This window comes from Ursus americanus, chromosome 26 (assembly GCF_024610735.1).
Source record: "Ursus americanus isolate L20-20 chromosome 26, mUrsAme1.1.p, whole genome shotgun sequence".
NCBI classification, from domain to species: domain Eukaryota; kingdom Metazoa; phylum Chordata; class Mammalia; order Carnivora; family Ursidae; genus Ursus; species Ursus americanus.
Genome location: NC_142152.1, coordinates 12,067,696 through 12,093,952, shown reverse-complemented (window position 1 = coordinate 12,093,952; position 26,257 = coordinate 12,067,696). Strand labels below are relative to the sequence as shown.

At 34.1% G+C, this 26,257-nt stretch overlaps 1 protein-coding gene across 2 annotated transcripts in view; it reads right to left on the bottom strand.

The window, feature by feature from the left end:
* The window catches only part of FUT8 (fucosyltransferase 8), a 150,781-nt gene extending 127,408 nt beyond the window's left edge, over positions 1 to 23,373 (bottom strand). For both annotated transcript variants that reach the window (XM_087856020.1, XM_045810445.2), the window contains exon 1: positions 23,170 to 23,373. In XM_087856020.1, coding sequence (XP_087712146.1) covers positions 23,170 to 23,372 — 203 coding nt within the window. In that variant the 5' untranslated portion in view covers position 23,373. The remainder of the gene's footprint in view (positions 1 to 23,169) is intronic.
* Positions 23,374 to 26,257: the final 2,884 nt, after the last annotated feature.

Genomic DNA, 26,257 nt, shown 5'->3' with positions numbered 1-26,257 from the left:
AATAATTTCCTCCTTGTTCTGTAACTTTGTCACTTTCAGACCCACTATAGCAAAATCTGAAGACCATTTCATAATACTTAACCATAGCACACCATTTTAATGAATTCAGTCATAAAGGTCTCTTTTCAACTCACCATCTTATTAAAGAAGTTACCATTTGCTGTTATTTTCTTAATATTTGTGAACAAAGGATAATACTCCCTTTTACATCTTAAAAATAGTCTCTAATCAATCTTTTTTTAGTGTGCTAGAAAAGTCCTTAAAGGAATTTTATTCCAGTGCTGCATGCATGTTTGAGTATAACTGATAATTTATTCTCTATGATCGTAAATGCCAAGAGAAAAGACCTTCAAAGTTAGGCCTCTACGAGTTTATGCATTAACTTATTCAATGAATATGTACCAACAACTGCCTTAATGACCAATGAGGATCAATGACAGTGCCTACATGTGACCTATAATTAACTCAATGAGTTTACTATTCCACTTTCAAATAGATACAGCAGATAAGGACAGCATGTGCCAATGCAATTAATACCCCGCAGGCCCATCTCTTGATCTTTCCTTCCTTTCAAAGACTGCCTGGGAATGAGATATTTCAGAAATTCTACAGTCCTTAATTATTAACTAACATAGGTTTTTACAATTTTAAACAATCATTCAAGTTTTGAATCTGATACATATTTACACACATGTATGCATATATATTTAATAATAATATTAAAGAAGGTTTCACGCTACAATCCATGGTATACTGTATCAATGACACTCCTTACAGTACTCAGGTGAGATGTGTAATTCCCATGGCCATACTTCAAATCAATATCTATCCCAATATTGTCCATAATGTGACTACTATATACTAACCCATATGTATATGCACCCTAAAATTGCATTAAATGCATCACTAGCCCTTTCATAACTAATATCTCTTATTGGCTATCGGCAAAGTCTAATGCATGTCTTAATTGTATGCTTCTCACGATCGGGGGAAGGCCAAAGTAATTTTCTTGGCATAGCCTCATATACTATTAGGAATTTAATAAGTGCATTTTGTAAGAGATAACTTACATGCCTAGATTCTAAGTCTAAAACTACTTCACTCTGTGATAGTAAGCAGGTTGCTAAACATTTCTGCGACCACCTATAAAGTGTGAGTGATAACTGCTCCTTTTGCCCAGGAAGATTAAATCAAGCAATTAATATCTGACAGGCATCCATTTTATGGTGATACAGAGTATTCTCTAATTCAGCTCCACTGCCTACTAGGAAGTCACAAATATTCACATGTTATTTAATATAATGATCACAGCAGCCCTGACAAAGGCATTAAGTGGACAGCCACCAGCAACCTTCTTTTAACACTAACCCCTGCCCCTACCTAGAGTAGCCATGCTTGTATTATGTAACCCTCCCTCCTCCCCCCATGGTTGACTGGGCAGGATGCACACAACTGAGACAAGCTGAGCCAATTGGTTTCTTTCTCCTGGAGATTTAGAATATAAACTGAGAGCAACTACGTAGTCTCAGCTGGTCACTCAAACTGAAGTAACGTAAATCGAGAAGTTGTGGGACTCCCGTGTTTGGCCTGGGCACACTAAAGCAATGAAAAGTGATCTGCAGAAAGAGGGAGAGAGAAGAATGAGGTAGATATACAAAGAGAATCAGAAATGAGATGAGAGAGAAAGAAAGAATAAATAAGGAGACAGATGACACAGACAGATGAGAGAGAGAGACAAAAGCTAAGAGCAAGAGAGAAACAGAGATTAAAGGTCTAGGTTTCTATCAGCTTTCTAATTCTGTTTCTAGACTCTTATAAGATCTTAATTTGCATCCTGCCCTTGGATTCCAAAGGATATCCATGCACTCTTACAAATAATTCCGTCTTATGGTTAAGTTTATTTCTATGAAGTGAAATTAAACAAAAAACAAACTCTGACCAAGAAGTTTAGCTTCTTGGTTTATAAATGAAGAAACTAAGGGTCAGAAAGGATAACTAACTCACGTAGCTAATAATTAAGTAACAGAGATGGAACATAATTTCGGATTTCTCAGACTACAAAGCCTGACTGAATACATGAATGAATCACTGAATGATGTTTGACAAACCAGTATGCCCATGCAAACATATACAAACGAAAGAGTTAAGTGTTGAGAAGATGTAAAAGAAGATCCTAAAGCAAAATAAACTATAATTTTCACCTGAAATTAAAGGTAACATATGTGAAAGAACCTAGATCCTGGGCACAGGATCCATCAAAATATTAGAACTTGGGCCCAAATTTACAGTTCTTCAATCTCTTGACTTACTTTCTCTACTTCTTTAATTGTTACCACCTCAACCTATCATCTTTCCATCTTTGTTCCATTTTTTAATGTTCCTAATAAGCATATAGCAACCATGATAGATAGCAATTTACTTTTTTTAATCTTTTGAACAAGGAGTTTTAAGGTTTGATATTAAGAAATAAAGATTCTTAGCTGCCTAATTCAGATCTAATTCAAAAAGTTTAAAGAAAATAAATGTGAAACACTGTTTTCTTAAATATCTGCCTACTCTATACAACAAAGATGAGATCCTCAGTATTAAACAAGGGGTTGGAAAACACCAATGATCTCTATATGCCGATTAATCATTAAAAACCAAGTTATTGTAGATGCTGAATGTATTACATTTGACTCAGAGTTCGCCTTTCTCTTTTAATGCTTATGATGTTCAGCAATCCAAATAAATTCAATATTGCTTATGTTGTCTAGAGTCTACAAGTCATTTATCAGAGCTTTATTAGGTCCTCCTGTTGGTTATGAAGAGGAGTGTATGTTTTTATATTTTATCAGTGATGACTATCATAGTTACCTGACCTACAAAAAATATTGTGGCTAATATCTTCCACAATGACATGAGAATACTAAATTTCAGAACGATGACTTTATAATTGCTGACAAGAATTCTATATCTAGATCACACACAAAAAAATCCACACTACAATGGAACCCACAACCCAAAATGGGGCCCAAATAAGCAAAAGGAATACTTAGACCAATGGGGTAAAAGGCAGATCAAAAAAATGCTTTAAAAAAGAAAAAAAAGATGGCATCTAACCTTCAATCATAAAATTATTAAATCTGCAAATAAATATGCCTATTGAATGATTTATAGAAAATATCATCCTAAGTAATATAGGGAATCAAAGATATAATAGGCATGCATCAGCATGTCTAAGATGACAGTTATCAGCTGAGAATACAGGAATGATTTTCAGTTGGACACAAATGCTCCCCAAATCAACAGGCTCATTCATTTGTTCATTCATTTATTCATTTGTTGGACATTTTATTAAAGATACCAGCCTCTGAGCAAGGCACTATAATATAAAGAACAAGATATGGTCCACTCCCTCAAGATACTTAAGATTCAGTCAAAGAGACAACTGTATAAAAAGCTATTACACTGTGGTAAGTAAAATGACTGGTGTTAGCCACAGGTCCTAGGAGAACAAACTGAAACACAGAAAGGGCACTGAATCCGGACGAGTGGGATCAGGAAATGATTCTGAGAGGGTATGTTTGGGTTGAGTCCTAAAGCACCAGTCGGACCCACTAAAAATGCTTAGGGAAGACTGGCATGGGGGGCTGAATCAGCAAAATAGTAAAATGTGCAAAGGAAACAGAGGCAGGAAGCACAGTGCTTTTGAAGAACTATAAATTGCTCAATAAAGCAGAAGTTTAGAATGCAAATTAGGAATACTGAGAATAAAGGTTAGTGAAGTAAAGCAGAGATCACGAAATGCCAATATCACTATAAATCTATCTAAAAATAATGAAGTACACTTTATATCAAAATATTTCAGAATAGCATAAAATTTTCAGGGGAAAAACACATAAATTTAAAATGAAAGAAATCATATGTGTTCATCATGAATAAAATATGGATATACAACCAAAATGGGTATTCATGACTTTAAATATTACTTTAATTGGATGGAAGAAAAAAAATCTGGTTAAACTGACCATTCTATTATGCTCCTTTCAAGCTATGCTTCTGTAGAGCAAAGTGAACTCAAGTACATCATTCTATTTCCTATACCTCAAAGGCAAATTCAATACCCTGACTTTTAAGTTATCACAACAAGATTCTAATGGTCTCAGCCATTAGAATCTCATTGTAATGGACAAAATAAACTGTTTCCTCCCAAGATTGAGAAAATAAAAATCTGTCCAAATACCTTCCTTTCTGTAACCAAATTTTTCTGTAAATATGTAAAAGTCCTGTTAGAAAACAAAGAACTCATAAATAAATATCTCCTTGTTGATTTGGCAATAATGGCATCATTCAAGGAAGGAAAAATGGGTAGAACAAAAAAGATAAAAATGATTGACATCTATTAATAATAAAACATACCAACTCACATATCACACATAGATGACTATGAAAAACAATCCCTGTAGGTTTTAACTGGAAAACAAGGCCAAATAAACTGAAATTTACACATGTTGGTTTATATTCTTTGACACAAACAAGTATGGCAATATTTTATTCACATTCTCCTTCCAAGGCTTTTGTTGTTAATAAAAGCTTTGGCTGCATAAATGAGTCAATATAAATCTTGCAAAAGCAGCAATCTTCCTAAAATGAATAAATAGAAGGTTCCCAATAAGTGCTTTTGAACTAATATTCACTTCCATCATATTGCATTAAGTTCTACACTTAACAGGAAACAAGACGTGAATATTTATTTCATTAGTAAACACTGCCAGGTGTCTGAGACTAACTGGTCATGATAAACTCCTAAAGATGATTTACTGGTAGTTAACTATTTCTTTTTCTTTTAGGAATTTTCTCTGTCAGGACTTTAAATATCAAATTTTTTATACCTATTAGGGCAGTGGTTCTAAATCTTTTTCCATCCCTCTACTTTGAGCTTACAAGCATCCTTAAAGCTTGTATATAGTATATAGTTGGGTTTTGTTTTTGGTTTTTTTTTCTTTTGTTTTGTTTTGTTTTATTATAATATTTTTTTTATTATGTTAGTCACCATACAGTACATCCCTGGTTTTTGATGTAAGGTTCAATGATTCATTAGTTGTGTATAACACCCAGTGCACCATTCAATACGTGCCTTCCTTACTACCCATCACCAGCCTATCCCATTACCCCACCCCCTCCCCTCTGAAGCCCTCAGTTTGTTTCTCAGAGTCCATAGTCTCTCATGCTTCATTCCCCCTTCTGATTACCCCCCTTCCTTTATCCCTTTCTTCTCCTACCGATCTTCTTAGTTCTTATGTTCCATAGATGAGAGAAACCATATAATTGTCTTTCTCTGCTTGATTTATTTCACTTAGCATTATCTCCTCCAGTGCCGTCCATGTTGCAGCAAATGTTGAGAAATCGTTCTTTTTGATAGCTGAGTAATATTTCATTGTATATATGGACCACATTTTCTTAATCCAGTCCTCTGTTGAAGGGCATCTCGGCTCCTTCCACGATTTACTATTGTGGACAATGCTGCTATGAACATTGGGGTGCGTATGGCCCTTCTCTTCACTACGTCTGTATCTTTGGGTTTTGTTTTTTTATCCATCTAGTCACTCAATCTTTTGATTGGAGAATTCAATACATTGACACTGAGAGTAAGTAAGGACTTACTAATGCCATCTTATTAACTGTACATATTAAAAGTACATATCAGATTCATCTAGACAGCTTGCTACAATAAATTACTGAGCCACATCACCAGAGTTTATGATTCAACAGGTCTGGGAGTGGGGCCTGAGCATCTGGATTTGTAAGAAATTTCCAAGTAATGTTTATGCAATTGTCAAATGACCATACTTTGGCAGATAGAGGTTGAGGGGGGGTGGGGAATGAGTGAAATAGGTGAAGGGGATTAACAATGCACTTATCCTGATGAGCACTGAGTAATATATAGAATTGCTGAGTAACTATATTATATACTTTAAAATAATATAACACTGCATTTTAATTATGTTTGAAATAAATAAATAAACAAACAAACAAACAAAAAAGACAACCACACTTTGAAAATCACTGCTTTGGGGTGGTTCCATGAAAACAGAAGTCTAGTTATAAACCATTATAGCATCATTCTTCCAATTTTTTTATACCAAAAAGAAAAAAAATTTGCTCAGATAAAGAATACAAATAAAGAAGAGTATAAAATTCTTGTCAAGTTTTCCTTTACACTAAACATCACATATAAAATATCCTGTTTCTCATTTATAAAGTTGCAAAAAAACACTCAACTACAAGAGTAAAGTTTTTAAACATCATTAATAACCTTAGCAGTTTAAGTCAAAGAAATGTCTCCTGGCCTGCTTGTTTCCCAGTGATTGGATAGTTGGGGAGGGGGAAATGGAATTCAGTGAAGAGAAGAGAGGCACAATAGCAACCTACATGGCATGCCCTTTAAACATCTATCCTCCTATAATAACCACTGGTTCCTGCCAATTTTTACACTTTGATGTAAAGATATGGATATAATTTTCTTTCCTTAAAGTCCAGATACGTCAGGGTGCTTCCCAAATTAATTCCAAGAACCTTTCCTTGAAGCAGTTGGATTCAACACCAAAAAAACAAGTAAATAAAAACCAGTCAGACTGATCAGTTAGGATGCAAAAAGAAATATCCTTACAATTAATTTCTCTGGAATATTTTGGTATTAAAACTCTAAGTAAATGCATTCCTAAAAACATACTCAAAACTTACTCTGTAGAAGGCACTATGTTTAATACTGTGGAGGATACAAAGATGAATGAAATAGCCCCTACTTTCAAGGTAGTTAGCACTAAAGAGGCTAAGATAAAACAAGTCCATGAGTTATTATTTTTTTTAACATTTATTTGAGAGAGAGAGAGAAAGCACACAAGCTGGGGGGGAGGGCAGCAGAGGAACAAGCAGACTCCCAGTTGAGTGGAAATCAAGACACAGGGCTCAAGGCCAGGACCCTGAGATCATGACCTGAGCTGAAATCAGCAGTCAGATGCCCAACAGACTGAGCCACCCAGGCATCCAAGTCCATAAATGTTTTTAATACAATGTCTGGTAAAAACAAGTATTACAAGAGATAATTTTATGCAAGAAGGAAACTGAAGAAAGTCTTTACGAAGAAGCTTATTGGACAAAGGCCCTGAAAAATGGAAAGAACCTCAATGGACAGAGAAAACTCAGGGGAAGGGAGGAGAGTATGAATATACACACATTTATACATGCATGAGCCATATACCAGAAACAGCATTCTCTCAGGGTTTAAGCTTTGAAACCACGATGCAATTTTTTATTTGCTTGGTTCTCTGAACACAGAAGTTTCAAATATTTAAATTAAGACTGTTATATCTTTAAAGATTAATACAATTTAGATAGCATATGCATGCTTATTTTCACTTATTAGACTAGTATAATTGCTCATCTAACTTAAGATTTCTTACCTGACTACAGATTATCACTTTAAAGATGATTGTTCTGATACACTATTGTATACCAATTAAGACAAGTGGTCATTAAAAGAACCATTTACATAATTTATGATTGCTACAAAACCTGATTTCCTTTAAATGAAGCAGACCAGGCATGATATCTGCTCTGAAGCAGTGGTTCTCTGTACACAAATGTTATTGGAAATATAACAGAAACAAAAATAAGATGAAAACCAAACATTACTTCCCTTAAAGGATGATAAAAAATAGATTAGTCAATCTCTATATACCTATACTACAATGTCAGTAGTTAACTTTAAAATACCTAGCATATGGTGTATGTGGTGAATGCATTTGTGTGTATTGGTATATGTGTGTTCTAAATCTACACTCAAGGAGTAATAAAATATTTTATTAGGGAATAAGCCCTTTAAGATTTGCCTTTATTTTGTTGTTGAGAATTTTTGCATATTCATCAGGGATATTGTCTAACTTTATTTTTTGTAGAGTCCCTCCCTGTTTTTGGTATCAGGGTAATGCCGGCCTCATAAATTAAGTTTGAGAGTGTTCCCTCCTCTTTAATGTTTTGGTCCATACAATTAATAAGATGGCATCAGTAACTCTCCAAATACCAATAATTACTCTAAGTGGAAATGTACTAAGTTCTCCAATCAAAATACACAGAGTGACCAGATGGATAAAAAACCAAAAACCAGCTATATACCCAGCCTGCAAGAGACTCATTTCAGCTTAGAGGACACAAAGAGGCCCAAAATGAAGGGATAGAAAAAGAAATTACATACAAATGGAAACCAAAAGAGAGCAAGGATTGCTATATTTATGTCAGACAATATAGATTATAATCCAAAGACTTTAAAAAGAGACAAAGGAGGTAATTACAAATGATGAAGGGATCAATCCATTAACAAAATATAATAACTGTAACTATACAGGCACCCAACATCAGAGCACCAAAATACATTAAGCAAATACTAACAGATATGAAGAACAAACAGAAAACAATACAATGACAGTAGAATACTTTAATAACTTAATTTGAACAATGAGCAAAGCATTCCTTCAGAAAATCAATAAGGAAAAAGCACTAGATTTGAACCACGTTTTACACAAAAAGGACCAAACAGACATATACAGAATATTACATGCAACAGCAGAATACACATTTTTTTCAAATGCACATGAAACATTCTCCAGAGTAGATCATCATGATAGGTCACAAAAACACTGAAATCACAATAAGTGTCTTTTCTGACCACAATGATATGAAACCAGAAATCACTAACAGGAGAAAAGCTAGGAAAATAACAAATACGTAGAAGTTAAACAACACACTCCCAAACAATGAGTCAAAGAAGATATCAAAAGGGAAATTTAAAAATATTTTGAAAACAAATGAAAATGGAAACATAACTTATCAAAACCTATAGGACGCTGCAACACCAATTCTAAGAGGGAACATTATAGCAATATATACCTACATTAAGAAAAAAAAAAATCTCATATAAACAACCTAACTTCACACCTCAAGGAAATAGAAAAAGAACAAACTAAGACCAAAGTTAGCAGAAGAAAGGAAATAACAGAGCAGAAATCAATGTAATAGAGATCAGAAAAACTACAGAAAATATTAATGAAAGCTGGTATTTTAAGATAAAGTTAGCAAATCTTTAGCTAGACTAAGATAAAGAGAGGATCAAATAAAATTATAAACAAAAGAAAAGAAATTACAGCTGGTACTACAGAAAGGCAAAGGAGCTTAAGACTACTATTAACAATAACATGCCAACAAACGGAATAACCTAGAATAGATAAATTCCTACAAATATACAACCTACCAAGACTTAATAATGAAGAAACAGAAAATCTGAACAGACCAGTAAGAAGTCAGGAGACTGGATCAGTAACCAAAACCTCACAACGAAAAAAAGCCCAGGACCATTGTTTCACTGATGAATTCAACCAAACATTAGAAGAAGAATCCTTCTTAAACTTTTTCAAAAAATAGAGGAGAGAATATTCCCAAACTCATTTTATGAGGCCAGCAATGCCCTGAGACCAAAGCCAGAAAAGGACTCTATACAAGAGGAAAACTACAGACCCATATCTCCAATGAATATGGATGAAAAATTTATCAGCAAAATATGAGCAAATCTAGTCCAAGAGTACATTAAAAGGATCACAACCATGATCAAGTAGGATATCCTGCGATGCAAAGATACTTCAACATATGCAAATCATTGTGATATACCACATTAACAGAAGATAAAAACCATGTGATTATCTCAATAAATTCAGAAAAGCATTTGACAAAATGTAACATCCTTTCATATAAAAAAACCTCAACAAATTGGGTGCATAAGAAACATATCTCAATATATTAAAAGCTACATATGAAAAACTCACAGCAAGTATCACACTCAATGGTGAAAGGTTGAAGCTTTTCCTCTAAGATCTGGAAGAAGAAAGGGATGCCCACTCTCACCACTCCTGTTCCACATAGTAGGGGAGGTCTCTTAGCCAGAGCAATTAGGTAAGAAAAATAAATAAAGGCATACAAATCAGAAAGGAAGAAGTAAGCTTGTTTTTGTTGGAGATATGATCTTTCATATAGAAATTCCTAGCCTCCACCAAAAAAACCTGTTAAAACTCATCAACAAATTCAGTAAAGTAACAGGATACAAAATTAACATGCAATAACCAGTTGTTTTTATACACTAATAACAAATCATCTGAAAAAGAAATTTTTAAAAAATTCCATTCACAATAGCATCAGAACAATAAAATACTTAGGAATAAATTTAACCAAGGAGGTGAAAGATTTGTACACCGAAGAAGACACAAATGGAAAGATATCCCATGTTCATAGATGAGGAGAATTAATATTACTAAAATGTCCATATTCCCCAAAGCCACCTATAGTTTCAATGCAATCCCCACCAAATTCCAAAGGCATTTTTCACAGAAATAGAAAAAACTGCCCTAAAATTAGTATGGAACCACAAAAGATGCTGAACAGCCAAAACTATCTCAAGAAGGAAGAACAAAACTGGAGGCATCACACTTCCTGATTTCAAACTATACTGCAAAACTATAGTAATCAAAACAGTATGGTACTTGCATAAAAGACACGTAGACCAATGGAAAAGAACCAAGAGCCCAGAAATAAACCCTCTCATATTTAATCAACTGATATTTGATAAGGGAGCCGAGAATACTCAAAAAGGGGAAAGGATAATCTCTTCAATAAATGGTGCTGGGAAAACTGGATAATCACATGCAGAAGAATGAAATTGGTGACTTATCTTATACCACTAACAAAATTAACTCAAAATGGACTAAGGACTTAAGAACTGAAACCACAAAACTCCTGGGAGAAAATACAGGGGAAAAGATCATTTATGTCAGTCTTAGCAATGATTTTTGGATATAATACCAAAAGCACAAGCAACAAAAGAAAAATTAGTAAGTGGGACTACATCAAACTAAAAAATAAAAAAGTAATAATAATAATAAAAAAAGCTCTGCACAAGAAGAATTAAAAGACATTTTTTGAAAGAATACATGCAAATTGCCAACAGGCATATGAAAGGTGCCTGACATCTCTATCATGGAAATGCATATCAAAATCACAATAAAATATCACCTCGCATATGTTACAATGGCTATTACCAGAAAGACAAGATAAAAGTGTTGGCAAGGTTGTGGAGAATAGGGAACACTTGTGCATTGTTGGAGGGAATGTGAATTAGTACAGCCACTACAGAAAACAGTATGGAGGTTGCCAAAAAAAAAAAATTAAAAATAGAACTATCACATGATTCAGCAATCTCACTTTTGTATATATATCCAAAGGAAATAAAATCAGTATTTCAAAGAGGTATCTGCACCCCCATGTTCATTGCAGCATTATTCATAAAAGTCAGATATGACTTTTATGGAAACAACTTAAGTGTCTGTCGGATGAATGGATAAAGAATATGTGGTGTATACATATACAATTGAATATTATTCAGCCATGAGAAAGATGAAAATCCTGACATTTGCAACAACATGGATGAACCCTGAGAACATTATGCTAAGCAAAATAAATTAGAGTATGACAAATACTGTATAATCTCACTTATACTTAGAATCTAACAAAGTCAAACTCCTACTAACAAAGAGTAGATTGGCTGTAGCCAGGGGGTGGAGGAATGGAGGGATGGGGGAAATGGGTGAAAGTGATCAAAGGACACAAACTTCTAGTTATAAGGTAAGTTGTGGGGATCTAATGTACAGCATGGTGACTATGGTTAATACTATTGTATCATATACTTGGAAGTTGCTAACACAGTAGACCTTAAAAGTTCTCAATACACACACACACACACACACACACACACACACACACACACACACACTTAAGTAACTACCCTTACTATGGTAAACATTTCATAATATATATATATATATACCAAATCATCACACTTCACAACTTAAAACTTACATAATGTTATGTGTCAATTATATCTCAATAAATCTAGGGGAAAAAGACAATATCCCAAAGGAAATAGTAATATTAAGCTCTTCAGCCAGATTTATTTCTAATAAAAGGCAGTTTATTAGCTAAGAAGACTCTAGAAATATTATTTCATTGTTATAATTAATTCAATATACATGAAAATGTGAAATACCTAGAAATGTTACAGAAGCACTTTATGAACAACTATAAGAATCTAATAAACCCAATAGTCTATAATCTTTGAGGTGGTGCATTAGGCTTAGGTTCCCAAAATCACAGTGTCCAGGAACTGATTCAAATATTCTCGGGTACCTGAACAAAAGACTGACCAAATCCAGTAGTCAGACTAATGCCACAACTGCCTTAAGAGAACCTTTTATAGAAGGTACTGCAAGAACACCTAAAATAATAGAGAGTGTGGACTTCAGCGTTACAGAGTAGATTGTGTGACTGTTTTTGCACCTGCTTATTATGTTTCTATATGTGGCAGAATTCAATCCGAGCCTTGCCTTCACTGTAACATATTAAATGTTGGCAAAATTATGAGGGAGAAGGTCTGTCTTCCTCACTGACCTCTAGTTTGGGGAAGCTACCAATAGCTATCAAAAGTAATCAAATAATAATGATCAACTGGGGGGTGCCTGGGTGGCTCAGTCGTTGAGCGTCTGCCTTTGGCTCAGGGCATGATCCCCGTGTTATGGGATCGAGCCCCGCATCAGGCTCCTCTGCTGGGAGCCTGCTTCTTCCTTTCCCACTCCCCCTGCTTGTGTTCCCTTTCTCGCTGGCTGTCTCTCTGTCAAAAAATTAAATAAAATCCTTAAAAAAAAATTTTTAAAAAATGATCAACTGGCGTAGGTCAGTTTGCAACCAATCTTCTGTGTGTGTGTGTGGGTGTGTGTGTGTGTAGAATATATAACACTAATAGTATTGTGGAGAGATACACTCTCCAAAATGCTGGGAAGCCACAGGCATATTTATCATTGAGATATCTTGAAATGAATTTTGCTTTCTTCTTAAGGATCAGAATAGGGCTTTATTGTTGTTGGGTCTGGCTCATTCCCTTAAATGGAAATGCACAGACTGTTTGCATACACTCTTCGAAAAAGGTGACATTAGTTCCAGGTATAAAAAGATTACAGTATAACTACAAATGACCTTACAGCTGGCAATACCTTGTGTAGACAATTGCACAGGCAGTTTCTGGGACTCTAAAGGGCCAGTGGAAGCTACATTTGGACATATTGCATAGATTCCTACTCTACATGACCACACCATTTCTACTAAGCTTATGTATGATTGACCAAATAACTTAATCTAATCTTATAGCATATGGTTTCTTACTATAGATCCACGACCACATGAAACGCTACAAGTACTGGTCAGAGCAAACTTACGTGTCAAATGTGCCATTTGTATTTATTTATACAGATTATAAGCTATTATAATAGTTAAATTCAACAAATATTAAACATAGCCCCTATATGCTTATACAGGTGTATCTATATAATTTAAAGATGTAATGATTCAAATGGCCATTTCTAATATTGGTATATGGGAACCTCTGATCACATGTAACAATTACAGAAGTAATTATAGGATTTTTTGGTCATCATTGGTAGGCTAGTAAAATATATTGTCCTGAGTAAATACTTAAAGGAAGAGGAACTTGAACAGGTATTAAAATGACAGTGTTGGCAGTATACTGAAAATCAGATACAACTTTATAATTTCCTTGGAAGGTTCTATTTCTGTTTCTGCTACTGACTTGCAGAAAAATGACTAAATCACTTAGCTTCTGTACATATCATGTGATAAGAGAATATTTTTGAAGTGCTACTGAATACAAATGAGAATTAATATTAAACTACACTTCTGAATGTCCCTTTTGTCTTTATTTAGCATTCTGCATTTATTAGGGGAACCTCAGTTTCTCTCCAAACCTTACTGGAATCTCTTACACATTTCTGATGTGAAACATCTCTGTCAACCAACACCTTTTGCATACAGTTTAAAAGAACAAAAGGACTGGATTAAAATCAAACTTATTTTATTCAAACCAGCAACAACAAGAAAAGCACAGTGTGCTATTTTATACTATACTTCCTTCTAGCCACTGTAATTCACAGTCTAACTATAATATTTTGAAATCTTTTTATATTTATTCTCCTTCAGACAGCTTTGTCTAGAACACTGATCTCTGAAACTAAATAAACATTTTCTTTCATCATTTTTACTGAATGAATTATAAACAGTCAATGTGACAACTGCAAAAACAAACATCTTCATAGTGAAATAAAAGTCTGCCTAAAAGAAATACAAGAAATAGTCAAAAAAGTTGTTTTCTAAACAACTACTAGATTATGTATCATCTATAAATCAGGTAACACTGAAATTGATGACTATAGCCATATTTCTTGTTATTATCATCTTCAATTATCAAGAAGTGCTTAGAGCTATTATCAGCTCCATAACACCAGAATAAAAGAATAAAGGATATTACATAAAAAATGTTTAATCCAGCTCCTAAACTCAAATATTCATACATTTTAAAATACTTAATGCAAATTCACTTTGTCTCAATGCCATTTATTTATGGAAAATAATTAAAACACAAAGTTTAAACTTTTTCAAATGAGTTATTTAAGATTCTAGTATTTTTATTGTGTGACACCTTTCTCAAAGAATGATCTATTTTTCCCTAGAGACTTTCTGGGTAGTGATAATTATTAAAATTCCTATATTTTAAATAAAGTTCTGGATGGGGAATTATAATTCCTATACATAAAAGCATCAACCAGCTAAAAAAATATATAATTTAGTCATGAGAACCAAATTATAAGGAATAAAGCCAACTTTATGCTCCAATTCAACACAGTATATTATTTAACTATTTTGTCTGCAAAAATGTACAGATCTATCAAATGAGATCACCTATCCCAATTGACTTTCTTTATAGTTTTGATTCTAGGCCCACAGAGCTTAAGTAGTTTTCTCAAGGTAAAGAGTTACTCTAAAGAATACATGGGCTTTTTAATTCTAATCCACTGTGCTTAAACATCTGACATAAAAGAATTCTTTCTATTAGAAACAAAGGAAACAAGTATTCTGAATTCTATGAAAAGTATATAAGGCCATGTTCTTTTTTAGATTACTAACTACCTACCATTAGCTAAAACTAGATTATCAACTACCATTAGCTAAAATTACTATTTATTGATGAACTACTAATACAAAGGATGTCTTCTCAATAAGCTTTTAAATCTTTTGTTAAAACTTAACAATATTGCAAAATAGAGATAATTATTGCCATTTTATAAGTGAAAAACCTAAAGATCAGAAAGCTTGTAAATCGTTTTTAAGATCATTTAGTAAGTAGTATACTTGAGATCCAAATTCAAATCTGAGAAACTCACACTCTTTTCATCTCACCAGACTGTTCCTTTCTAAACATACCAAACTCTTATCCACAAGTCCCATTTCAGCTCTAAATATAAGCTGCTTCGAGGAGGCCGACCAATGAAAACATGGAATAGCTGAACATAAGAGTAAAAGCATAAAGCAAGAAATCAAAAGTATATAAAGATTTATTGTAAAGTAAGCACAAACATAAGAATAATATCAATAATTGGACTTTGACTTACTTTCAGAGCATGTCAACACTCACATGCAATATGCATAACAATTTAGAGATTAAGAGAAACAAGAGCTAAAAATGAGTACATCCTGATTCCTACAAACTTTTGGTCAGCAAACTTTGTATAAAGGACCAGAGAGGAAATTATTCAGGCTTTGTGGCTCCATATAGCCGCTGTTGCATGTTCTCCTTGGAATTTATTTCTTCTCCAACCATTTAAAAATGTAAAACCATTCTTTGTTTGGGAGCCATTAAAAAAAAAAAAAAAAAAAACAAAAACCCAAGAACCAAAAAACAAAGAAACAAGGGAGGGCTGGATCTGTCCCATCACCCATAGTTTGCCATTTAAAGCCAAGCACACATTAAATCCAAGCACACACAAAAACTCCCCGAGATCCAACCATCTTCAGCAAGTGAGCTATTATTATAAGGATCCCTGGTAAAAAGGTAACCAAATTAATTCACACTTGAATAATCTTTGATTATTCATAGGAAAGCTATACTTGTTTGTGTTCAACTGTTGACTAATTCTGATTATAGTTTTATCTATATTTTGAAAATTCAATTAAAAAGTATTCATCAAAAATACCTGATTCTAAATGAACGGTGATAACTTGTCATTATATGAACAAAAGTATAAACCATCCACAGGGAACTTTCTACATTTACACCTATAAAGCCAATGTCCATGTTTGAAAGATTACATATGTGTACGTATAATTACAGGAAAAACACAACACTATATAAAACAAAGGCAAGTTCAGAAAATCCCTGAGTTCACAGTAATGTAGACTAAGTTTTATCACCTTACTCTTGCCATATTCACTCACTCCCAGTTGGATAGAAGGAAGAAAGTGTCCCACTTAGAAATTAAGCAACACACTCCTAAATAACCCGTGGGTCAAAGAAAAAAATAACAATAGAAATTTGAAAATATTTTAAAATTTTTAATTATTTTAATTACAATTAAAATAGGACATTGTCAAAACTTGTGGGATGCAACTTAAAACTCTGCTTAGAGAGAAATTTAAAGTTCACCAGGCATATATTAGAAAAGAGGCAAGGTTTAAAATCAATGATATAAAATTCTTTCTGAAAAAGCTTTAAAAATCACAGCAAACACACACACACACACACACACACGTGCGCACACACACACACACACACACAAAACAGAGACTACAAGAAATTATCTTACTAAGAATAGAAATCAATAAAATAGAAACAGACATATGACTAGAGAAAAACAAAACAAAAAAACAACCAGACTAGTTCTTTGAGAAGGTAAATGAACTTGATAAACTCTCAGCAACATAAAAGGAGAAAACACAAATAATCAGTACCAGGAATGAAAAAGGGGACATTACTACAGGTATTACAGGTATGGAGAAGAAAATTAGAAAGGCATTATGAACAACTTTATGCTTATACAGTTGACAATGTTGATACAATGGACATAGTCCTTGAAAAACACATCTCACCAAAACTGATATAAGAAAAAAAAGAAAATCTGAATGGGCCAATTTCTTTTTTGTGTGTATGTTCAGCTAGCCACTGTATAGTACATCATTAGTTTTTGATGTAGTGTTCAATGATTCGTTAGTTACATATAACACCCAGTGCTTATCACAGCACGTGAGAATGAGCCAATTTCTATTAAAAAGATCAAATCCAGAATTAAAAACCTTCGCAGCTGTTCCCTTTCACTCCCCAACTCAAACCCTGGACCCTCCCCAAAAGACTCTAGACCCAAATGGCTTCACTGGTAGAATTCTAACAAAGATTTAACATAGAATGAGTACCAATTTTATACAAACCCTTCTAGAGAATAGAATTGGCCTGTATAACCTTGCTCCAAAACACAAAAGACATCATAAGAAGGAAAAATTACAGGTAAACGTGTCTTGTTAACATAAAAAAAAAATCCCAAAATAAAACACTGACAAACTTAATCTAGCAACATATAAAAAAGTTAGTAAAAATTTCAGGGAGATAGCATCTGTTTATCAGACTGGGAAGTCTAAGAATCTTGACTACAAATCTAAGATATTCTCACATAGGGAAGCAGTATTGTCCCTAAGGAAAAATTAGATATTCTTAATAGCATAAGGAAAAACGGATGCAGGGTTGCAAAAATAAAAGCCACATACATAAGGGAAGGTTATAGGTAGATGGCAGGTACTCTATACATTCCAATCCATTCACTTGCTCTAGGAATATAAGTACACTCTTTACATGAGAGACGAGCAGTTACAGAGAAGAGAGCCTAGAGCCAATTTTCCAATCAACCAATAGGAAGAAAGGCATCCCCTCCTTTCTAATACCAGCTTCTCAAACAGAAGTAGTAAAATATGACCTGTGAAACATTACATAAGTTTCCTTTCTACCCATGCCAGTGTTCCATGCTTCTGTTGCCTCAGTCAAATTTTTCCACCAGAAGAGTCATGCTTTGGCTCTAATCCATCTGGGAAAATTACTACATAGCTCAGAAAAACAGATAATCCATAAATTAATTATACATTCTTTGTGGTTTGTAAATTTACAGTTTACAGCAAGCATCTAAATTCCAGAAGAAATTTCTTTGGTTTTCCTGGACCAAACAACCTTATTAATTAGTCACAACGTCACACTTGAATTTTTTTAAGTTGTACTCTCAAAAATAAATGGACCTAGAACAAAAAGGATTTAAGTTAAAAGGAACACTGACAATTAAGTACTCTTTAGATTTTACAAGTTTTATCCAGTTCTGACATCTGTCCCACTTAAGGTTCACTGCTCAAGGGATTTCTGAACAAGTTTCAATAATTTTCTAGGTATTTTCTGCTAAATGTCAGCCCTGACTGAGAGGCAAAGTAGCAGATTCAAATTCCAAGAAGCAAAGATTCTGTGAACTGACAGTAACTTCACATTATTAAAGGTTGAGATAAAACAAACATGAGGCATGGAAAGGCATTCCTGTAGGGTGGCAGGCTGAGAAAGTGATTATCTCTAAGTTTTTAAAAGAAAGCTTACCACATGTTTACCTAATATACTGGCAATTGGCAAGTAAGAAAGAGATCTCTGGGAAACACCAAATAAGAACATACAGAAAACATGGGAAAATAAGCAGATGTACCTTAGCTCCCAAGACAACAAATTAAACCATTAATTAATCTCGGTCAGCATCACCTCATGTCTAGATTAATACTGTTTCCTAGTTAATTTCATTCCAGTGAGGCGCATGCCCCAAATCCATCTGAAAAATCTAAATCTTACTCAACCACTTTCAGTGTGTCATTCCTCTACTATAAACCCAACGAGTGAGGCCCCTATTACAAAGTCTAAACTAAACTTCAGCTGTCAGGACCACAATGATTTGACCTAATCGATTACTTCTGGAGATGAGAATGACGGTTAAATATGGTTACAAATTCTATGCAGTTCCTCCCACTATTCCCTGAATATGAAGTGCCCCTTTCACTTGCAAACACTAAGAGCATGTGGCAGAAATGGCACTGTATGACTTTTGATACTTGGCCTCAAAAGGACTTGCAGTTTCTGCTCTTGCCCTCTTGGAACACTACTACACATAAAAAACCTGGGCTATCTTGCGGGAGAAGCCACATGGAAGGGAACCAAATGATGGTCCCAGCTAACCATCAAACATGTGAGTGAGGTTATCTGGACTGCCTTACCACAATGCAGCAGCTACAGGAGTGACCCCAAACTAGAAAAACAACCCAGTTGAGGACAATGCAAATTAAATAATCAAGAAAAAATAAAATTTTGTTTTAAGCCACAGTTTTTACTTTATCATACATGCATATATATTTAAAATTTTATATCTAAACCCAATTTTTAAAAAGAATGCAATAACAAGAAAACAAATTTTAATAAGAAAACTCAATTTTTTAAAATAGGTAACAGGGGCACCTGGGTGGCTCAGTTGGTTAAGCGTCTGCCTTCAGCTCAGGTTGTGATCCTGGGGTCCTGGAATCGAACCCCAAACTGGGCTCCCTGCTCCACAGGGAGTTGGTTTCTCCTTCTCCCTCTGGCCCCCCCCCCCACACTCATGCTCATGCTCTCTCTCTCTCACTCTCTCTCAAATAAATAAAAAATAATAAAATAAAATAAAATAAAATAAATAGCAAATATGAACAGATGCCTCACTAAAGAATGGCAAATAAGCACATGAAAAAAAAAAAAGTCCATCATTAATCATTATGGAAATGCAAATTGAAACTACAGTTAGATAATACTACATTATCTGTTAAAACAGCTAAAATAAAAATAACTTACAGTAGCAAATACTAGCAAGAATGAGAGCAACCGGAACTCTCAAGTTTTGCTGGTGGGAATACAAAATGATATAAGAACACTGGAAAACATTTGGGCAACTTCTTAAAAAATTAAACATACACTAAAATGACCCAGCAATCCCACTCTTAGATATTTACATAAGAGAAATAAACACTTATGTTCACACAAATACCTACAGAGCAAATGCTGTAACATCTTTGCTCATAATTGCCAAAAACAGAAACAACCCTAACATCCTTTAACTGGTCAATGCGTTTAAAAAAAAAAAAAAAAAAGACAACAACACTGTGATATGTCCATACTATGGAATACTACTCAGTATTAAAAAGGAATTAAAATAATAGGAAAAAGAAAAAAACCTACCAATCCACACAATAGCATTAATAAATCTCAAGTACATTATAAATGAAAAAAGCCAGACTCAAAAGGTTATATACCACATTATTCTATTTATATGACATTTTAGAACAGAATAAAATACAAGACAGAAAACAGATCAGTGCCAGGGACAGAAGATAAGGTTAGAATCTGACTACAAAAGAGCACAATAGAATTCTGGTGGGAGGTAGAATTCTTCTATAATTTGACTGTGGTGGTAGTTACATGACTGTAAGCATTTGCCAAAATTCGTAGACCTATATGCTGAAAAAAGTGAATTTTACTGTATAGAAATTATTCATCAATAAGTCAGAATTAAACAGACACAGACTGACACAGACACACATACACAGAACAACCTCCCAAACATTGTACTTAAACATTTGCATCCCTCAGAATAATGATTATTTTTCTGAATGTGTAGTACAATCAACAAAATGAGCAAATTCTAGCTGGAGGATTGGTTAACTGTTTTTAAAACTACTGTCCTCTTAAATACTGTAATTTCAAGCTTCTTTCCAAATCCAATCCATATGCCTCATCCCAAAGAAATGACCTAGTTTTACAGACATATGAATTACTCCTTTTTAGTCTGGCTTACGAACACATTTTCTTTTGAGAAAAAGACATAGCAAATTGGGTACAAAATGTTACAATGAGAGGGAAAAATCACAAATACCAGTAGCACCTCTGCTATTCTTCCTTTTATGCCAGGAGCTCTAAAATGCAATCCCTCTGGCTGAAACACAAATGGCCCTACCCGTAAAGTTGATGGAAGGGCCTGAGGAGGTTTTCTGCCCTAATGAGGGAAAAGAATTACTTATTTATTTTCCTAAAATTATCTATCTATATATAAAAATGACTCAGTCTGTTTTCAGATTGTATTTACAGTATTACAGCATGACAAACTGTCTCAGCTCTTACAAGCTGTCTCTACATTTGAATGTAGTAGTTGAGAATTTAATTTCAATACAAAAGAACACAAAGTGACTTAAGAGACACAAAGATTACGCTGCAGAGGAAAACAACTATTATTAGAGGCAAGCTTGCTTTCATACAATAAAAACAAGACACTTGGCAGTCAGAAATAAGCCAAATGAAGTATCAGTATTGAAGCTGGAATGAGGAGAAAAATAATCAGTTATTTATGAGCCTAAATTGTTAAGAAGCAAAATCTTTTCCAAGGAGCAATAATCCCAGGATGTAGAACAAGATTTTACTATAATCAAAGCATACTCCAAAATCAACCAGCGCAGCAGCTACTCTTGGTGATCTCCTACATGACACTTTTAGTTGAGATTTCTGAAGCATTGACTTCTCTCTGGTTTCTCCTCTTCACAGAGGCAATACACCTCATCAGAGTCCGGGCTTTTGAATCATACTGCCAGGATGCAAAGTGAGCTCTACCACTTGTGAAAATATAACCTCAGGAAAAATTAAATTCCTTAATATTCCTTTGATTCCTCATCTATAAAATGATTATGGAAACAATACCAGCATCGCATAAGGAAACTTACGAAGTTCAAGGAGATAATCCACACAAAGCCCGCGGCACAGTACCTTGCACATGATAAACTCTCCATCAATGATAGCTATTATTATTAACCTCTAAATTACCAATCTTTGAATCTTGTAATAAATCACTGACTGAGACTCTACTGAAAGATCACTTTCTCCATGATACTCCCAGGCTCCCACCCAAAAGGAAATAAAATGATATATAAATTCAAGGAGTTATCTGTCCATTTCCTAATTCCTGGTTACTTTATGTTTTACCGCATGGTATTACTACAAATGACATGGATAATTTTTCATTCATTGTCTAAAATTCTTAAAACCCAGGGTTGTCTTCCACAGAACCTAAAAGGGCCAAAAATAATATTATGGTGAAGAAAAAAGTTGAGAGAAAGAAGTTAAGTTCTAAAGAAAGAGCACAAGGGCAGCAGTGGCAGGGAGGTGAGGGAATGGAAGAACCAGAGAAGTCTTCTCTCAAGCCTCGAGAGCATGTGACGCTGCCAACTGTTTTCTTCCTTCACAGAATGCTCCTCAGCTTCCACAATCTAGCACTCTCCCTCTCTCCTTCCCCATCTACTCTGAAGGCTCAAAGCACAACAGGACGTTTGCATGTCACACTCCTCAATTTATTTGTTTCTCAAAAAGAAATGAACTCTGTGCTCCTTTTCTCTATACTACTTCCCTTAGGGTCAATTACCACCTTCTAGAGTAATGACAACTCTTTATCTCAAATCTTCAAATTCTAGCTTGAGAAACAGCAATCACTAAATAGATAATCACCTTCATATATGAAGCAGAGGAATTAGAATTTAACAATTATTTGTTCCCTGAAAATACGAGATTTTATTTTTCCAAACAGCTGATGCCTTCTAACATATATGTCACATTTTTTAATAGACTAGAAGTAGCAACAGTAACAATTCCCTAGATTCCAGATCCAGTTGTTTTATTTAGCAATGAATTTTCATTTCTTCATTTTTAGTTATAGATTAACTCAGCCTCTCAATTATTATGACTTTGTTATTGTCCATACAATAAAAATTTTAATATGCACTAATTTAAATCATACAAAGTTTGTACTTGATGTATCAAAATTATCAAAATGTTGAAGATAACTATAAATGAAATATAAAAACAAATTAAATGACATGGTTTTTCTATATTAAAATTCATATGCAAAATAAGATTTGACACTCTGAAAAAATTCTCTATTTTAAATATATAGAGGTATCATTGGTATAAGAAGTATCTTACTAAAATATTTAAATTTTTGCAAAAATAGCAGTTTAAATAAATCATTAAGTATTTTTCAATAGATGAATGAAGACCTGCAACTAAAAACAAAGTACAATACTTCATCATTCTTCCTTCAATTTTTTAGAACCTACCGGAGAGATTCAGCCATTCGCCTCAAGTCTTCATTTTGCTGTTTTAAGCGTTCAAGCTTTGCCAGAATCTTGGACAGTTCTCGGCTAGAGTGATCAGGGTGGTCATTATCTCGTACCAAGTGACCACCTATATAAAATAGCAAGGTCCCCCAGGCAAAAAGAATGAGCATAATCCAACGCCAGGAACCAGTCCATGGCCGCATTTTCAGATTTTCAACTCACTCCCCTGGCTTCCTGGAGCTCAAAGAATCGAAAACATCGTAACTCTGTTTCTAGCTAGTGCAAAAGTAGTTGCCTTCTGTTGTTTCAACACATGATGCCTCAGACAAATTGGTGTCTCTGGTAGTCCTGTAGTGAATCTTTCAAAGAGATCCTCTTGGTGGTATGAGTAGGAAGATTTATTGTCCTGTACTTCATGGACTCTACATGCTGTGGAAAGAGTAAGAAATGTATTTAAATTATTTAGGATATGCAAAATAGCATATGCTGAGGTTCATGGAGTTAAAGGAAACACATTGGTGTTGACTGGAAAAGGGCTGGCAAATAATCTAACAGCCTAATAATACATAAAAAGCAAAAGCTTTTACATCTGCATATTAAATCACCCATGTATACCAGGGCCCTACCAGATAAATTAATTAGCTCTAAGCTTGAAACCCCTCTAAGGGCCATCATCACTTCTCCTTCTTACATCATTGTGCAATAGATAATACATGGGATCAAAGACCTTTGAATAAGCAATCAAAACCAAACAAAATATATTCAACTACATATTTTGGCCCAGTGTTTCCATTATCTCAAGCAGAAACGTGTTCTCATTCGTATAAGATCTCGACTCCATCTTCCTCCATCTCACTGCTCGACTGCCATTACACTACTTAACTCTGTAGGTGACAGGCAAATTGTCACTGATAAATTCTAAAAGTGACATGCATATTAGCTAAGCAAAGGTTATCGCAGCCATTAACCAGCGGTAACCACTCCAAATATCACAAGTAAAGGTTATCATATAGATTAGGTTAGATTATCCTTTCCTTGAGTTTATTAAAAAAGACCAGTAACTGCAACATAAGTCTAAACCAGTTATATCTTAGTCACTGTGCATCTTAAGTTACACATGCACATGCTTTCTCAGGCTTCACTGTGGGTTTCATTTGTTACTTCATCAGGCTTAGATTTCCTTTAGAAATAAAAGTTTTTTCTCCAAAGAAAAAAATTGTAGGCAAAGATATAACTTAAACACCATTTGATAATTCCAGAGCTATATAAGAGAAGTCGTATCTCTAGGCACAGAGTTCCTTTTTTTAAAAAAAGAAAAGACAAGAAATAGTTTCTATATTGAAGACTGAATGTGATGGGCACTTAAGCATTAATTAAGCAGTTATTAAAGACTGGACAAAAAAGTTGGAGAAAGGCCTCAAAAATTAGCGCAGAGCAGCTATTTTCCTACTTTTGAACCTTAAATCTCAGCTGTTTTTAAGTGGCCAAGTATTCAATGTAAAGCAAATCTCTTCAAACAAGTGTTCTACTTCCTTCCTATTCCTACACTATTTTCTTCATTGTTACTGTTAAAACACACAATGAAAAGAATTGTACTCACTGAGAACTGTTTGAAAACCAACTAAAAAAGCAATAATCCAAAAAGAAAACTTGGCATTTTGTCTGGTGTTTTAGTAACTATGCTTAAGCCCACTGAGAACATTCTTGTTAGTGATGCCACTGTTCATTCTTGTCTCTCTCAAAATCCTTTCCCAGAACCCTGTTCCTCGAATCTCAGGTACCCTCATCTATCCACCAAAACATAAGAATAATTAAGGACTATTCAACCTTTCAGGTCAAAGATTAGTCATATAATGTCTACTCTTCATATGTGGAAAAAAATGCAGATATTCAGGGCTTCCTGGTTAAAAAGCAAATTAAAAAAAATGAATCCACCCTGATGGTCAAAGGGATGGATTTAATTCAGTAAGTCAACAAAAGAAGCTTAACTATCAACATTTGAGTTAATAATACTGCTTGTAACAACATATGCAACACTGTAAATTATTGTTATATGCTAATCTATAATATACTCTAGCTAATTCCAAGCTATACCAATAAGATATTAAATTTTAAAAAGATTTTATTTATTTATTTAATTTGAGAGAGAACGCGCACGCGCACGTGCACACACACGGTGGGAGGAGGAGGCAGAGGGAAAGAATCCCAAGCAGACTCCATGCTGAGCACAGACCCATGCAAGGCTTGATCTCAGGACCCTGAGATCATGACCTAAGCCGAAACCAATAGCCAGATGCTCAACTGATTAAGCCACCCAGGTGCCCGAAGTTTTTAAATTTTTTAATCTTTCCCTTTGTAGCAAAAGTTAACTTAGATAACTCTGATAAACAAAAGAAAAGATAGCTTTCTAAACAAGAATCATTTAAATAATAAAAAGATGTGCTGTAGCATTTCATTACAACAAAAATTATAATACTCAAAGTCAGCAGAAGTATAATATAACTCAAATAGAAACAGAAGTCTACAGAAACATAAATTTTGTTATACAAAATACCCTAAATTCTTATAAACTACCATAAAAAATTAAATACTAAATGCCAAAATATTAAGTTACTACATATTACATGAGTTGTAAAATACATTAAAAATTATTGTAGGAGCAAAACATGGTCATTTTCTTAATTAATAGCATCAGCCTATTGTTTGAACCATGTCTGTCAAAACGTAAACTCCTTGATTTTTATCCATTTTGTTCACTGATGTATCCCAAGTACTTAGAGCAGTGCTTGGCACTTAGTAGGTACTAATAACATTTTTGAATAAATAAATAAGTGAATGAATAAATGAAGGTGTCATACATGACATATGCTAGTGTGACATATGACATAATTCATGCACATCAGCTTCAACTGCATTTTATGCCCCACTTAAGAAAGCAAATCTGAATGTAGAAAGTAACACAGTACTATTATTATAAGGAAAATGGTTCAAAAACAAAGTCATCCATAAGCTTTAGGATTTACCATTGTCAACATATACCTTACAAGGCACCCTCAATAATTAAATAACTGGTCTAAATTAAATAAAT